The 17706-nt window shown below is 36.5% G+C and overlaps 1 protein-coding gene across 1 annotated transcript in view; it reads left to right on the plus strand.

Annotated features, from left to right (window-relative positions):
• The window catches only part of CNTNAP4 (contactin associated protein family member 4), a 198582-nt gene that overhangs the window by 54734 nt on the left and 126142 nt on the right, over nucleotides 1-17706 (plus strand). The window contains exon 3 of the mRNA XM_071580071.1: nucleotides 14870-15063. Coding sequence (XP_071436172.1) covers nucleotides 14870-15063 — 194 coding nt within the window. The remainder of the gene's footprint in view (nucleotides 1-14869; nucleotides 15064-17706) is intronic.

Raw genomic sequence — 17706 nt, forward strand, 5'->3', positions numbered from 1 at the left:
CTCCAGCATAGCTCTCAACCTCATGAGATCATGCAAGTTTCTCCCCTGCGACAAGGGGTTGTCCCCGGAGAAGCATTTTTGAAATAATTACATGTTAAAAGCTTTCCAAAAGTCCTAATTACCTTCCAGAGGGAAGGTCCTCCATGACACTTTCATATGCAAAACACATAAACTTATACAACCAGGAGAACTAGGGCAGCCTGGTGTTATATGTGGTTTTGTGGCAGCCTGCATTAGGTGGGAGATGAGAAAGGTGTGGGATAAGATGTCTCTGATGAGAAAACTGGAAAAGCTTATTACACTGGTTTCCCAGAAATACCTTTGTGAAAAATTTGACTTTTTTAACACCGTTTTTTGGTATAACATATGCTGCGTTGCTATAGCATTTTGGTCTGACTAGGAGAGCAGGTTCATTTCTGTTCAAAATAACCTTTTTACTGAGAACTCCAGTTAAATTTGATTATCAGCATTGAGATCATACTGACCTCCCTGTCTAAATTTTATGTGCTTTATCTGCATTCCTTTTGGTTTTTTGGCATAACTGTTGAAGAGTGTCATGCTTTTTGTGAAGTTTTTGCTTCTATTCTTATCTTTTCTTAATACAGAAAACTAGTTTAGCCTTGGTAAACAGCATATAACCTCTTCAAAAAACTGCAATATTTGACAATTTCTATGCTCAGTCAACATCATTGTTATTATTGCTCAACTATAAAACTAACATTCTGGCAAAAGCAATTGGAAGTGATTTCCTGTTGTTTAGCTTGTGGTTTTGTTATAGCTCAGCAAAAAAAAAAGAGTGGTAACACAATAAAGGTTGTTGCTTTTTACAGATGACTACTAAAAAGTTATTCAAATTTTGTTGAATAATTAATGAACTTAATAATTAATTCTTTTTAATTATAATTTGCGGTTTCAGAATCATCTACATATTACACACCAAAAATCAATATTCTCTAAATATTAGTTTTCAGTGTAAAGACATCTTTAACGTGCTGCATCTTCATTCCCCTGCTTAGGTAGATAACATTTCTTCATAAGAACAGAAATCTGCAAAACCAATAAATAAAATGTTATCATGTGGGCGAGAGTGAAGTCTGCATAACATCTCAGTTAGAAGTTTCAGACTCTCAATTCACATGTCTTAGAGGCAGGGAGTGAGTTTTTGTTCTTTGGACAGCCTTTAACCAATTTGGCCTTGATCCTTGACTAAATCTTTTCAGACAACCCAGGAGGAAGTAGAAATGAGTTCTTGCGTTCTTAAATCCAGGTGCAATCCAGTTAGTAATGTACATTCTTAGCCACCTGACATTTCTAAGTCAAATAAGTAATATGCTTTTAAAATTTAAGGTACTTGAAGGGATGTGTGAGTGTGTGTGTGTGTGTGTGTGTGATTATTTTCTGATGGATACTATCAGGTTCTTTTTTCTAGTATATGTATATATGTTGTGTATATATAGATATATAAATAATGTGTTTATAAATGATGCATTTACATATACATATATGTGATGTTTTGCATAATAATCTACTTCTATAAATCTTTAAAATGTAAAGAACAAAAAGTTGAACTCAAAGCAGCCTACAGTTCCATACTGCATTTCAGACAACAAAGTGCTGTTAAAAAAAAAAAAAGCAACAAAAGAGCAGTACTATTTCTTATTCAGTGTCTGTTTAGCAAATCTTGGTCACCCTATCATCCAGAGTAATGTTTCAGGATACAGAGTTAGTTAAGCTGACAAATATTTGCACATAAACAAAAGCAACACAACAGTAATGCTATCAGAAATTAGCTTTCAGTTGGGAATTAGTATTTGCATAAAGAGGTGTAAATGAAGCACATGTATTGTCCAGTCACATTCTATCTTTTCTTTTTCTTTTACTAAAAGAGCTTTTGTTTTATTAAGTAACATTTTATTTACATGTCTGTTGCAAGAGATTGAAAATAATTGACAAATAACATGGGTTTGTACCTGAAAATGCAAGTGAGAGGATAATTGCTGATATTGAATTCAGTTCCAGTTCATCAGCCTCATGCTACAGAAGTGTCATTTCACTCAGTTCTTAAGAGCAAGCAAAGAGTGCATAACCCAGTGGGTTGCATTAAGGTGCACTTTGAGTGTTCCTCAAAGTAAAATTCTCTACAATATTTTAAATATTATAATATTTATGAGGAATAAAAAAAAAGTAGGAATCCTAGTGGCCTGCAGAAGTTGCACTGTTGAATTCATCAAGGTTTTTAACAGGAATATAATTTTTCTGAAACTTACTCAAACTTTTCTGCATAACAAATACTATGATTTATTTATTTTTGCATGTATTATATAGCCTAATTCCAGTAGTTCTCCTTTCCATAATGGCTGTCATTAAAAGTAAGAAGCTGTAAAACTCTGAAAGGATGGGATCTGAATATGCATAAATACACAATTTTTAGTGTGAGAAAAGGTTTTAAGTTAAACATAGTTTTATAAATAATACAGCTTAGTTGTGCATTAGTTATACACCAGTTGGCTTAAAACTCATGTAAATACAAAATCCCTGAATTTCTCATTTGGCTGTTGAGGTTGGTTGATTTAGTTTCATAAACATTATAATGATATTTTTGAAAATCACAAATGAGGACTAATGTCATTATAATACTGTGGAAAAGGAAAGAGGGAGGGAGGGAGGGAGGGAGGGAGGGAGGGAAGGAAGGAAGGAAGGAAGGAAGGAAGGAAGGAAGGAAGGAAGGAAGGAAGGAAGGAAGGAAGGAAGGAAGGAAGGAAGGAAGGAAGGAAGGAAGGAAGGAAGGAAGGAAGGAAGGAAGGAAGGAAGGAAGGAAGGAAGGAAGGAAGGAAGGAAGGAAGGAAGGAAGGAAGGGAGGGAGGGAGGGAGGGAGGGAGGGAGGGAGGGAGGGAGGGAGGAAAGGGAAGGAGGGGAGGGGAGGGGAGGGGAGGGGAGGGGAGGGGAGGGGAGGGGAGGGGAGGGGAGGGGAGGAAGGGAAGGAAAGAATTCAGATTGCTGAAAAATGAAGCTTTGTTCCAGGGATAAAATTTAAGGGAATGGAACTGCAGTTTTTCTTCATTGTTAGGTACCTCAATTAAGAAATGTCCTCCAAGTTGCATGAAAAAATAACAAAACTCTGCTAATATTTATAGCTGTTCAAATTACAGTGTAAGCATTTAACCATCAAAGATGTTACCGTCTGATAATCAAGCCAGATGTGATTATATTTGTTGATCATGAAATTTCGTTAGTCTAGCTCAATTAAATTTTCTCTATATTGTTTTTCTTCTAGTCATCATTGCTATACTCTCAGGATTTATGCCAACAAAACTGAGTCAGGTGTGAATGCAGTTTGTCCTTTTCTAATTTGAAATGTTCAAACCTCTTCTTAGTCATGAGGCCTTATTTCCAAATTAAGTGGTGCTGTATAGGTGTTGTAATCCCTGAATTCTTGAAAACACAGATATTATACAAATACACAAACCCAGAAATTTAATTGGATTTGAAGAAAAATAGTGTATCTTATTATTAATTCTTTTTATAAGAATAGACATACTAAACCGTGAAAGGTAAATGATTGGTCAAATCATGACTTTCTGAAAGCTCCATAATAAATTGCTGTATTTACATTTTAACATTCAGGCCAATATGAAAAAGATTATTGGAACTTAAAACTAAATACAGTGACTTAAGGAGAGATATACTAACTTTCCAGTTGAGGATCTGGCATAGCGTGTCATCTGTAGATACAAATTAATTAAACGCTAAGTGTCATGGGGCATATATTTGCATAAGTGAACAGAATGCTGGAAGTCATGACTAGAAAACCAAATTAGGGAAATACTGTAGGGGATATTGCACTTAGGAGTTTCATCTCATCCTTTTATGTAGTTGTCAGGTCAACTAGCTCACAAATGTACAGAAATGGAACTCTGCTTGTACATGCATATTGTGATACTTGTGTTTTATACAAAGTCAGAATAGAATCAGACTACAGTTTACACTTGACTTACGGAGTATCTGTCAGTCTGTTGCAGAATATTCATATTCTTGTGCACATGACAACAGAGTTTAAGGACCAGAAAGATGATACTGATTTTGTTCTCATGAAACATCATGTTCTCTTTGTGTATGTCAGATCTGCATGCAGATCTATATGCTGATGGAGTTGGCCAGTGTTCCTGTGCTGCTACCTCTAGTAATTTATACCCACAATAATGAAAATAAAATAGAGCTTTTCTGATTTAAATATTAGAGTATTATTTTTGCTTGGAAGCTGCAGGTGTCAATATTTGTTCTGTTTGATTTGCTGTACTTAATGCACCATGTGAGCTGAAACAGGTGCCAAAGTCAGTGAATCTGAATTTTCAATGCTGAAATAGAATTTCCAGAAGTACCACCTTCAGAAAGTGAATTATTGAGTATTGAGTTTAAAGTAGTGGTAAAAGGTTCAGATACAAACATGTTCATCTACTCAAAGGTACTGTTTTGTCATGAGACAATCTTGCAGATGAAGCCCTGTTTTAATTTCAGCCTTGGATTATTGTCAGAGTATGTGCCAGAAAGTAGTGTAATTGAAATGTGAAATTCCTAATTCCTAGTAGGTGAGATAGTTTGCTGATGATCATCAAGTAAAAGTGGATAGTAATAGCCAAGAATGATGTAAATCTTGCAATGAGCTGATATGGTTCCAATAAGGTTTTTTCCCAAGAAACATTACCTGTGAAAAATAAGAACTTTTTCCCAATGTGAGTCTTTTGGAAAAACATTTTTCTGGTACCTGTCTGCTGCTGGAGGAAAAAAACTTCACCTTTTTAATATACTGCAGGAGTGGCTCAGGGTGGCTCAGAGTATATCCTACACAACTACAGCTTCATTACCTATATAAAAAGTTTTTTTATGCACACTGGAGCTTTCGGATGCACAGAATAGACATCTAGTTTAGACAACTTGTTCATAGCACTTTGTGGTATGCTGGTGATAAAAAATCTGAGGAAAAATTGGTGGCTTCAATAGGTCGTTGAACCATTGCCAATAAGTTCTTTTGATAAATTATGTCAGTTTATCAAACTAGCATCCTTGATTTATTTACATAATGATTAATTGTGGAGAATGTCTTCAGAACTCTCTGAAGATGAAATGTAAAATGAAATTCACTGATTGACTGACTCACCTAAGTTACTGTTAACACAGAAAAGGGGGGGCAGGGGGGTGGGGTGAAATGAGGTTACCTACTTTGTTCTGACTCCATGAAGTAAAGCAGATCAAACTTTGTGATTATTAATACCATTTCCTAGTGCCATTTTGTTGCATCTATTCAAATCCAGAATGCCTTTGCAACTTCCCTTGACATATTAACTGCTACTTGTCACAAATTACTATTAAAACCTAATATTCATTTTATAATACCTGTCACAATTTTTGAAAGTTAAGTTCCCTATAATATTAAATATACTGACGTTTGAAAAATAATGCAATTGCTCCTTCTCTTCTAAGATCATACCTCGATTCTTTTTGTTTTGTGGTGGTTTTTTGGGGGGGATTTAATTTTTTTAATCAATACTGAGTTTCAGAATACCTTAAAATTAAGCGAGACCTTCCTTCAAGTTTAATCTTATTCTGCTTTTGAGGCCACTGAGGTAGCTGATAAACCCACCTCCCTTAGAAAATTCTGTCTGACTGTAGCTCTTTTTATGTTCTGCCTAGCTCAAAATTTGCTCCATTTTTTTTTAGTAGTTCTGATTTCCATTGGCAAAGCTCTGCACCCCACCTATGAAATACTCCTCAGAAAATACAGCTTCCTTACATGAATAAGCAAAAAAGTAGCTGTTATTTCTGTACTTATTTCTGGAAATTGCTCAAATAAATTCCTCTCATTCTTCAGATTTTAAAAGGCAAGGCAAGCCTTCACTTACTACTTGACCACAAAAGTAACTTTTAGCTTTCAGAATCAGATGCGATTCGTAGGACTTTTTAGTCTTTATTCAAAAAGTGAATAACATGATATATTCCTGTGCATGAGAAGTTCTGATATCAGGCTTCTTTAACTGTGTCTCTTAGTTATTCTTTCGCAATATTTTCTGAAACCTGACCAGAAGCTCTGCTAACAATCCAGAAAATTAAGGCCTGTCTGGTCAGAAAGGAGGAGTGGTATTGAAGATCTTCAGAGTTCATATAGTCCAACAAATCTGACTTCTTGTTATACAGAGAGATAAGTACTGTTTTCCAAAAAGAGAGAAAATGTCCCCTTTCCAAAATGGGAATCCTGTTTTTGATTACTTGAAATATATCCAAGATTTCAATCTGTTTTTGAGACAGACCTTAGTTTTTATATTAAGCTTAACCTATCTCTGTTAGTTTGTAACATAGGAAGACTGGAAAGCAGCTAAGAAGCTATGCATGTATAAGAGTGTTTCTGACTTCTAACACTTCATCTTAATGGTTAGGTCAACTTCAGCTTATACTTGGTTTACTAGATATGACTTACATTATTTAAACCATACTAAAATAGATGGGAAATTGCAAAGGATGTTTAGCTTTGGGACTGAGTAGTCAAACTACTTTCAGCATTCTTCAGTGTGTCTTTCAACACCAAAAAGAGTGCAAACCCTCTTCTCTATAAATGATTAACTTTACATGTATGGTAAAGTTCAAGCTGTTTTACTTGGACAGAGCATCCTACTACAGAACAAAGGCAAAAGATGAAGCAGCTCTCAAAAAATGTGGTTGAAAATTACTATGCAGAAATTTTATATATGAAGCAGTGACTGTAGAACTAGCTTCTGATCTAACTGTCCCACTCTGTGTCTTTCCATCTGGGTTAAAAAAAAAAAATTATTCTGGGTCCAGTATTTCTTATTTGTAGCTCAAGGTCCCTCTTCTCAGTTTTACTTTCCATGGTTTATCCCTGGTTTCAAATTATGTCCATGTCTTTTACCACTGAAATATGACTCAGAACAGCATTGCTGTGATAGCTTTTGTATAACCTTTCTGAAAAACTGGCCAAGTTAGCATTTTTGTCTATTTAGGTTCTTCCCAATAATTAGTTTTCTTGAACTTTGCTAGGATATAAATACAAGTTTCTGAATGCATAAGTTCTATTTCTTGAATTGCCTTCTTCAATTGGAGCACTAAAATCTAAAAGACTAGGGTTTGATCCCAACAGTACTGTTAGTGTAGACACTTTTCTATGGGGCCAAGAGAGTTATCACCTGGTAGCAATGCATCAACACTGTTCAGCAGATATTGCCCCCTATTGGCGTCACCCTTTGTAGGGTTAAAGGGGAGTGCATTAACGATGGTTATAAGAGATGAGGCACAGTAGCATCAGAAGGCTTGATCAGAAGTCTAGAGTTTATTTTTAGTTACATCTACTCTTTTTATACGCTTTTATATCCAATATGTCATGACGCTATTGGTTTGTCAGTTTACCTAACATACATGGAAAGATCCTGCTGGGTACAAAGTATTCCACATTCTACAGGTAGCTCTCTGCTCCCTAAGGATGCATTCATTAGTTCCCTCAGACATCAGGGGATCCGCACACACATTGTCAGTCCCCACAGCCCCACAGCTGCCCCTATCATTGTCATCAGTTGATAAACTCTTAGTGAACAAATCCCTTGTACTTATAGCTTATCTAAGACTTCAGTTTTGTAATTCTAAATATGTGAGAGACGATGCCTTGCCTTTCAGCTTAAGAAGTGAAATAATGTCATGTTTGTGTACTTCAGGGGGTTAAGGGTTTACTTAGGCCTAAATTTAGGCTTTGATTTTAGAGTAGGCCTTGGATTTTCAGCTGACTCAAGTTGGATCAGGCCAGCTGACAGCTGACTGTACTGGCCCATATTTTGACATCATGTGAAGTACAAAAAGAGAGGGAGGTGGAGTTTCTGCCTCTTTTGCTCTTCACCCCAGCCCTGGGAGGACATGCTGCTGCTTTTGCTGAGATTAGGCCTCACTACCACCCCACTGCTATGTTGTCTAGGGAGGTGAACATTTTCTTGTTAATTTTTCTCCTCTCTCACTGGGAGTTTTCTCAGGAAGAGTCTTTTGCAGTGTTTTTTTGTGAATCTGCATAGTTGGAATCTGTATTATTTGGGTGGGTGACTCAGTGGGGTTGTTGTTATTTCTTTTCACATTTGTATATGTATATATGTCATATTCTGTTTTTAATTTTCTCTCTTCTGTGCAAATATAAAAACCTTGCCATTTTAAGTTTTGCTTCTAGTTTTTTTTTTTCTTTCATCCCTCCCTTGGTGTTTATGGGGGGACCTCTTACTCTGTGTTTGGGTAGTTGGCATTTTGGAGCTCAACCAAACACAAAATGCTGTAAACACTTTGACTTTTTAAAGCGTAGGAAGCCTCAATTGTCAATTACTTGTGTGCAGAAAATCTGCTTTGCAATAAGTCCAGGCAAATACACCCCTGGTGCTACTTTATTGGCTTGAAATTAAAACCAGCTTCTGTTAAATGTTCCTTATGGGAAATACACAGTTTGATTAATCAAGGGAAAGCAGCCTTTCTTATGTGTGTTAGTTTTAAACCTGGATTTTTAGTAATATGTATTGCTTGGAGTTACTGGAAGTAAATATGCAAAAGATTGACTGAGTTTGAGAGGTATCAATGATGATGCTGGTATAATGAACTGCATGTGAAGAAGCAGGTGTGAAGGCACGTATTAGTATGAACTGTTTTGTGCTTTGCATAACAACATGCATATGGTAGTCATAGAGCAGGAGAACAGAAGTGTGGGATGCTGTTCCTATAAAGGGGAAACTCTTTAAATCAGTTTCTATTCTATGTAGATCAGAGTTTTTAAAATGAAGCGAAAGGAACTGGCAGCCTGATAACTACAGAGAGCCAGTTTGAAAAGCTTAAGCATCACCTAATAAATTTTGTATAAGCAAGGTTAAGTTATATGTAGCAATCCAAATCCACTGTAGCAATACTCACATATATTCTATCATGGATTGAGATTTTGAACCATTTCCTCAGTGTTTTCTAGTTGTGCTTTTTTGTAGGTATTTGCTAATCTTGCTGATTTTTTTCTCTGTTTTCCATGTCTTAGTGATAATGGTACGATCACCCAGTGAAGCAAAGGAATTATGAACATACATGCTCTTTAAATACATATCTTAGCAGTAAAGAGCCAGGATAATGAAGTAATACCCATTCAATGTTGTGATGTGTTTCTATTGATGGTTATGGGGGAAGAGAGAGGATATTTAACCTCCAGAAGCAAGGAAAATAATGTCCTAAAATTTAAACTATATATGAAGTGTATAAGAAAGAAAGTCTAGAAATATAGGCTATTTAAAGGAAAGCAAGTTGTCTCCTGTAAATTTAGTGCCTAAATTCAACATGGATTGCAGTCTGAAACCTTGTTTATAGCTTGGCAGTTGAAATGACTAATGAATTGTTAATTCAACTATTGAATAGATCTCTTTGTATGACTTCTACAGAAAAGCATTGTGCATTGCTTGGGTGGAAGGTGTGAGGAAACTCCCAATATATTGTCATTTAATTAACTTGAAAATAAACATTATAACATTGCAGAAATAGAAATCAAGAGCAATGGAAGTTTGGAAGTAAATTTGAAAAACACAAGGTGCATGATTGCTTAGATTTTAAATCTAGCACTTATAGTCAATTTTAATGTGTTAAGATTGTCAAACAACTAGGAAATTTTACCATCATTTAACAATAATTTATTTCTGAATATCATGTAAAATGAAGGAGTCTGTTTATTAATTAGTATGTACAAGTGACTGATGGAAACTCTAAACTTTAATTTAGTCACCACTAGGCTGAATGAACCAGGTGTTCCAGTAACACAAATCCTCCATTAGCTTAGAACCATGTCCTGGTGGGCATCAGGCAAAGCATCACCAGCCAGTCGAGGGAAGGGATTGTCCTGCTCTGCTCAGCACTGGGGCAGCCTCACCTTGAATATTGTGTGCAGTTTTGGGCACCACAATATAAAAAAGACAGTAAGCTATCAGAGTGTCCAGAGGAGGGCAGTGAAGATGGTGAAGGTGTTTCAAGGGAACCTGTATGAGGAGCGGCTGAGGTCACTTGATCTGTTCAGCCTGGAGAAGAGGAGACTGAGGGGAGATGTCATTGCAGTCTCCAACTTCCTTGTGAGGGGAAGAGAAGGTGGAGGTATTGCTCTCTTCTCTGTGGTGACCAGAGACAGGACCTGAGGGAATGGCTTGAAGTTGTGTCAGGGAAGGTTTAGGCTGGATACTGGAAAAAGGATCATCACCCAGAGGGTGGTTGGGCACTGGAAGAAGCTCCCCATGAAACTGGTAACAGCATCAAGGCTGCCAGAGTTCAAGAAGCATTTGGATGATACTCTGAGACACATGGTGAGACTCTTGGGGATGGTCCTGTGCAGGGCTGTGGATTAGACTCGATGGTCCTTGTGGGTCCCTTCCAACTCAGCATATTTTGTGATTTTGTGAGCCATAAAGTTTCAAGCTGGCAAGTTGTTACTAAAATGGAATTGGAAGAGATTAATGAGTTAAGAAAAACAGTACTTCAGAAAAAGTACAAGGTTGCTAAATGTGTTCAGTAAATTAATGTGCTTTACACCACATATGTGCAAACATGTTTTAGAAGCAGTAGCATTTAAAAATTAAAATATGAGTAATAAATAAAAATATTTTACATGTAATCTGGATGTTCAAGTCAGCATGTTTTTCATAAAACGTAACTCAATACTAGGGTGTTTTAACAGGAATCAAACATGAATCTTAACGTGCTTTGGCAGCTTCAATGTACATTTTTGATGGGGTGCATGCAAATAATAATGACAAGACAGACAGTGGAAAATAAAGAGGGTTAAACAGATATAGAGACGAAATTAAAAATAACTCTAGATGGAGGTTGTCTCCCTGCAAAAATTATTTCTCTGATTTGCTGTTAGTTCACAACAAAAGATGTTTCATCAGTGGCTGTTAGAACATAGACTCAATAATTGAAGAAAATGTGTGCTTTACATAAATGACACTGGCAAAAAGAAAAGTTAGAGAGTTACAGTGAAGAATTCAAGTCAAAAGTTCAGGAAGTTTACAGGAACAAAATTATGTTCCTGTAAATCTTAGTTTATCCTTTTGCATTCATGCATTTTGTCAGTCTTGATTAACATATAAATATGTTTTACTCTGGATGTATTTGCATCCCCACACAGTCTCTTTAGGACCTCTCCAGATCTCCCCAGAAACATCCACACCATGCAGCATGAACATCTGACAAACTTTTCTGGGTTTCAACAAGAGCCTTTTGACATTCGTTATTCAGTCAACTTCTGTAGATCAGCATGTCCAGATGCCAATAACATCAAAAAGTGACTACAATTTGGTACAGCCATTAATCTTGCTACAAGGACAGGACACACTGTAAAACAGATGATAAAGTGCTGGGTGAGGAGCTAATGTCCTATACTAGTGTTTCCCACAGGACTGGGCAAATATTTCATCTCTGTGATGGTGCAGTAGCAGTCAGGTGCTGGGACTACAGCTGGCTGCTGGACAGTCAAACAGGAGAGCTCCTGAAAAGCCTTTGACAGATGAAAGCATTTTGTGGACCAGAGTGGTGTTGTGCTTCAGTAAACGTGTTGCAGCTTCTGAGTGGTGGTCCAGGCTGTGGCTTCACTTTGTTGGAGACATCACACTGCTTCTGCTCAGTGTTTTTTCTATATGGGTCTTACGTTGCATTGGTCACTAATGGGCTAAGATATGGCTTCTGGGACTGAATCTTTACTGTAATTCCTCAAGTCAACTAACCCCAGCACTGGAACACTGTGTATCTGTGCTTGTTTCTCTTCATTCCATGGAATGTAGTGCAGTGTGATGTGGGGTATAGACTATTTGGTGGTGTGCCTTGCAAAAGCTTCTGGAAAATTCAGTCCTAAAGACAGCAATATCTCCCTAAGGCTGTGTCTAGGTTTGACCTGGCTTCTTTGCCAAGGGCCAAGCTGCCCCTCTCTTCCCCCACCCCGCTCCTTCAAGCAAGGGAAAAAAAACTGAAAGAAAACCAAAAGCCTAAAAGAAGCTTGAACAAAACCAACTTATATCAGAATATGTGTGTGTGGCTCAGCTTCGCGAACGAAGATTTGGGAAGGGCTCTCCCCACGTGGGTGTGCCCTTCCAGCCTGCGCAGTGGATTTTAGGTGAGGCTCAGCGTGCGCAGAACTGGCCCCACCGTTTCAGTCCTGAGGTTCATCTGCCACGGCCAAGTGAGTTTGGACAGTGCCAGTGAAGTCCTCAGGACTAGAACCTACAGCACCCGGCATTTCCCATGCCTCCCTGACATCCGATCCCGTCAGATCTCGGAAGCTAAGCAGGGTCAGCCCCGGATTAGTACTTGGATATCAGAATATACATATATCTGAAATATACAATATATATACAATTTTTACATACAAAAGGGAACTCCCAAGGGGAAAAGGGAATAAAGGAGGGAGAAACAGGGACAAAGAAGGGACAAAAATCCCCAGAACAGACAAGTATAATTAAAACCCCAAGAACTAGCAGCATACAATCTCACCAACTTTCTTCAAAAGATAGCCAGCCTCTCTCTGATCTCCCGCGTGGTAGATAATGGCAGCCACTACAACAGGTCTCAGGCTTTAGTAAGTGAGAGCAACGCAAGGACTCACTGCTCCCAAACCTTGCCAGAAGAAGAAGAGAAACTTCCTATCTCTCTCTCTTATGTATACTCCCTTGTTACATGAAAAACAGTGTGGAATACCTGGGAGATGGGCATTTCCTTAGTTACAACTAGTTACTAAGAAGGCCAGGATCAAAAGTATCACAGGCTGGCAGCAAGCAGTACAGCCATGACAGACTACTTTTCAGGCATTTTTTATTCATATCTTTCTAACTTCTATCACTTCATTCTGAATAAAGTTCTGCAGTCATAAACTGAAAACACTTTTCCGTAGAGGGGATTTAAAAATTATATACTCAGTACAGTCAGCCAGACTACTCCTGTGAAATACAACAAAACCCTGCCTTTCAAGTGAAAAGTTCAAAAATGTCATCAAGCTTAGCCTAGTGACACATTATTCTGAGATGACTTTGAATACTACAGCAGTGCAGGATGATGCTGTGTCTGCAAGTGTTAGTGCATGAACTGAGGATTTGGTAGTTTTGTTGACTAGTCTTATGTCGTGTGTATCACAGGTACAGTATATGTTGTGAATGTTAACCACCCTGCTTCTGGCAGCTGAGTCCTTTGTTTAATCTCCCATGCTTGCTGTTCACAAAATTTTCTTGCTTGATGTTGCCACTCTGTTCTGCACACCCACTAAAAGATGAAATTATGTGGTTATAAAGATAAGGCTTTTGAGTCTGCAAGAGAGTAACTGAGGTACAGCCACTGAAATCACATATTTACATAGAATTCTAAATCCTGATTTGGATAAAGAGGAAAAAATATTTAAAAAAATCTTCCCAGTATTTAACTCCACCCATAGGTTTAATTCTGTTACATTTTATTTAGTTCATAAATGTATGGAACCTTATGTATTTCTCTCAGTTATTTCCATTTACTTTTCCCTGTAGAATAAGCCTCAGTTTTTGTGACTTATCAACACATCTATGACTTCCTACTGTTCTATATTTAAATGACACTTTTACATTCCTCAGTTTTACCTTCATGACTCTGAACAGAGTTAAGCCATGTTTGGCATTTTATTTATGATTTTTTTTACATCTGGAAGCCTGTACAAGTATAAGATTGGATTGCAGCAATTTCCACATAATACCATGTTTACTGACTGTTGTGGGAACTAGATATATGTGTTCTTGTTCTGTGTATGCATGCTTTAAGAACTTTCCAAGATGCCTCTAATGTTGTGTTTGTCTGAGTTAGATCTAAATCTGTACTCACAAAATGACCCGTTTGTAATTTTTGCCACATCATTCTCTAATGAAACTCACCAGATGCTAGCTGTGTCTAAATACTTTCAGATTTGCAATGCAATTTAGTAAACCAATATTTTTTCTCATGAGATTGTTTGAGACCTACCATGGCCTTTTCCACCCAGCTTTAAAGGCAAGCTAGTAGCATGACCTAAATAAATAAAGTCAAACAAAGGAAGACAAGGAAGCACTGATTTGATATGATGTCTTTCATCCTTTCAACATGTCTTTCTAATTAGTTAAAATACTGGAGCAGTGTAGCTCTATGTTTCCAGTGTATCTTTGCAAAGGGTTGTGCCTGTGATTGAAATGGCACATATATACCTCATACTGCCTTACTGTTTTGCCTACAAATTTCTTGGTCATTTTAAGAGGCATGTCAGATTTGTCATCTAAATATGCTTTTTTTTTTTCATGTGCAAATCTGTGTATCCAGGCCTCATAAAACAGAATCATGCAAAGTCATTCAGAGTAGACAGGATCTCAGGAGATCTTCTAGTCCACATCAAAGAAAACTGACATGTATGAAACAAAACAGAATTTTTGATTTAAGGAGTCTAATCAGTTTAAAAATTGCTCTGCAAAATTCATTACAGAATATATAGAGAAAAAAAATGTCAATTAAAAATTATCTCAATTGTTACATTTGGTTGACATATCAAATATTTGTATAATTTTTTATAGAACTTGCTAAATATTACCAAAACAGTTTTGGTGCAACTATATCATGAATTAGAATTATAGAATCTTAGAATGGTTTGAGTTGGAAAGGTCTTGTAAAGATCATTCAGTTTCAAAGCTGGATCTGGACCAAGGACATCTTTTATTAGATTGGGTTGCTCAAATGAACTAATTTATTTCTGCAATGTTTGAGCAATATGCACATATGTATACAATTTTTATGTTAACTTCCTTATTTTTAGAAGTATATTTCACTCTTTTTCATTCTTTTTAAGGTGCTGGTGGCTGGTCTCCCCTTGTGTCCAATAAATATCAATGGCTTCAAATTGATCTTGGTGAAAGAACTGAGATTACTGCTGTTGCTACTCAAGGTGGTTACGGGAGCTCAGATTGGGTAACAAGCTACCTTCTGATGTTCAGTGACAGTGGACGAAACTGGAAGCAGTATCGTCAGGAAGAAAGCATTTGGGTATGTTCTTTCAGTAACGAGAATTAAGTTTCTGCAGAAGACTTAAAAGAGACTTACTACACAGTGTGGCAAATCTACGCAATGCAGTGGAATATGAAGAACCGCACCTAATGTGTGTAGATAATTATATATACAAAGTAATAATTTAGCCTTTGAAAGCAAACAAACATCAAAAATCTAACAGTAGCAATACTCCATTAAGACAGAAGGAATTATTTTGAGGACTAAAAATGTACTGCAAAATCCCTTTTGTCTTGCTATATATGGCAAAAATTCTGTTCCCAAAAGTGTTGATCCCATTACATGAAACTTGGCCTTTTAATTAGGGGAAGAAAACCAAAACAAAGCAAAACACTTGCTTTATTTTTTCTAACACATCAAACAAATAGATAGATAGATAGATAGATAGATAGACAGACAGATAGATAGATAGCATGCAATATTTAATTTTTGATCATCAAATTCAGAGCCTAGTTTCTGATGCTCAAACACGTTTATCTCTGATTATCTTTGCAGCTAGTAATAATAATTAATAAGCCTTGCTAAGCTCATCATCTATTTGCATGAATTTTAATGAGAGCTAAGTTTACACATATCCAGAGAGATGATGTCCAAAATCCACATGAAAAAGTGGAGTATATGGTTGTAGTCAAGGGTTGCATTTTATCCTTGATTTTAAATGATTAGCAGCTTGGACTGAAGAAAGAATATTGGAACTTGTGGTATATTTTTTTATTCTGTTCTTGTGTCTATACGTAGAGCTGATTCATTTCTAAATTTTTCTCAGTCGTATATTTAAGTTGTTTCTTAATGTAGTTAAACATTATGCTAATATGTATTTCAATTTATGCATTTTAATTTTGTTGACTTTTAGTTCAAAATGTTCTTGTCACTCTTATTGTCAAAACCCATCTATGGTATGATGAAATTATGCAGTGTATTACTTGTTGTATAATTATCCTTCTTTTGAATTTGCTACTTACTTCCGCTTCAGATTGTGTTTTCATAACAAAGAGAAATAATGAGTTTCTAATCCATATGGCTGTGGGGAGTGGGAAGAGAAAATCAATCTTCCAAATGATAAATGAGCATAAGCTGCTACAATATTGCCTTTGCTCATCTTAAGACAGACTTAAAACATATCTGAGAGGTAGAGCAGCTTGATCTCTTCAGTGAGGTCTCTTTTGAAATCCCATATTGGTATTGCAAACAGTGATGGAGATAGTTATTTCTTGAATTTTGCCACTAGTAAAATACCAAATAAAAGCTCTGGAAAAATAGTGATATGCTGGCTCAGATATTGAATAAGGAGGTTGTTACATCTATAGAGGGAAGACCTTCCATTCCATTATCTCAAACTTAATAAAAAATGATAATTTAATGATTGCAATGCAGATTGAGGGTATGGCTTGCAGGCGGTGATGCATAATTCAAGGATGGAAACCATTAAATTTAGGCATTGTCTATTGATCTTTTTATGCATCTTTATTTAGGAGTTCTGTTCCTGAGGGAATAAATTTTCTGTTTTCTAAACTAATACATAGATGTAGTCTTGCAGTGAAACTCCTAAATCCCTCTTTATTTTATAGATTTTCTCTGACTGTTATCTTTTATGCTGTCTTCTTAAATGAAGTGCTCATTTTCATTACTGGCAAGAACATCCCACTTTTTATGATACCTACTGTGCTATTTTGTTGTTTCCACCCTGTTTTTAACTGATTCATTGCCCTGTTATAAGCCTGTTTACCACAAGTATCCTTTTTTCTTTTTTTTTTCTTAATACTACTGTGCATTAGAATGAGGGAAGATGTCTAGTTTTGAGGGCCCTGTGTTGAAATCTTCACTAGGTAAGGATTTTTGCTTTGTAATCATTCTTTCTAGGCTTAAGTAGAAAAGCTAACTTCTCTTGTCGGCAAATTCACAGCTACCTAGTTTTTGTTTTTCTTTTCAGAAGTTAGTTTTGGATTGTTTATGTTTCCCAATGGCTTATCTCAGGGTTCTGAAGCTCCTGTCATTAGTACACCTGTAACAGTTGTCTCATTCACTGTAAATTTTTTGTAGCAACTAAGATGAAAGAAAACTATCTAGACATCTGCAAATGGTCAAGTTATAAGAACTCTCTTTAGTTTTTTCTTAGACTGGTTCCTCTGATCTTTGGTGTCTTTGTTAGGCTGAAATGAGCCTTGTATGACTGTTTCACGTTCTCCCACCTATAGAACACGTCATTGGCTGTTGGTGCTGAATTTGGACGTAGATGTTTTGAAGTTAGGTGGGATTGTCCTCACTTCCTTCTTGTGACTGCTAAATACGTTTTGGTTTCACTTCTCTTTATATTGGAAACTGGTTTAGTCTTTACTCATGCAATATATACCTGGGTCTCAGTCTTCTTGTTGTCCGTGTACTGGTGACATAAATGTATGTCTTACTTGCTGTGTCGTAACTTTAGGGAATTTATCTTTTATGTAGATTCTTAATTCTTGCTTAAAATCCTTTAAAAACAAAAGATGTTTTTGAAAGACTAACTCCATTACACTTACTTTCTAGGACTGCTGTCAGTGTAGATAAAATATTGTTAAATAAAATTAGGTATTTGTTGTACAATAGAGGTTTTCTTATTTCAACAACACATTTTGATTTCTGTCC

The sequence above is a fragment of the Pithys albifrons genome, chromosome Z (genome assembly GCF_047495875.1).
Source record: "Pithys albifrons albifrons isolate INPA30051 chromosome Z, PitAlb_v1, whole genome shotgun sequence".
NCBI classification, from domain to species: Eukaryota; Metazoa; Chordata; class Aves; order Passeriformes; family Thamnophilidae; genus Pithys; species Pithys albifrons.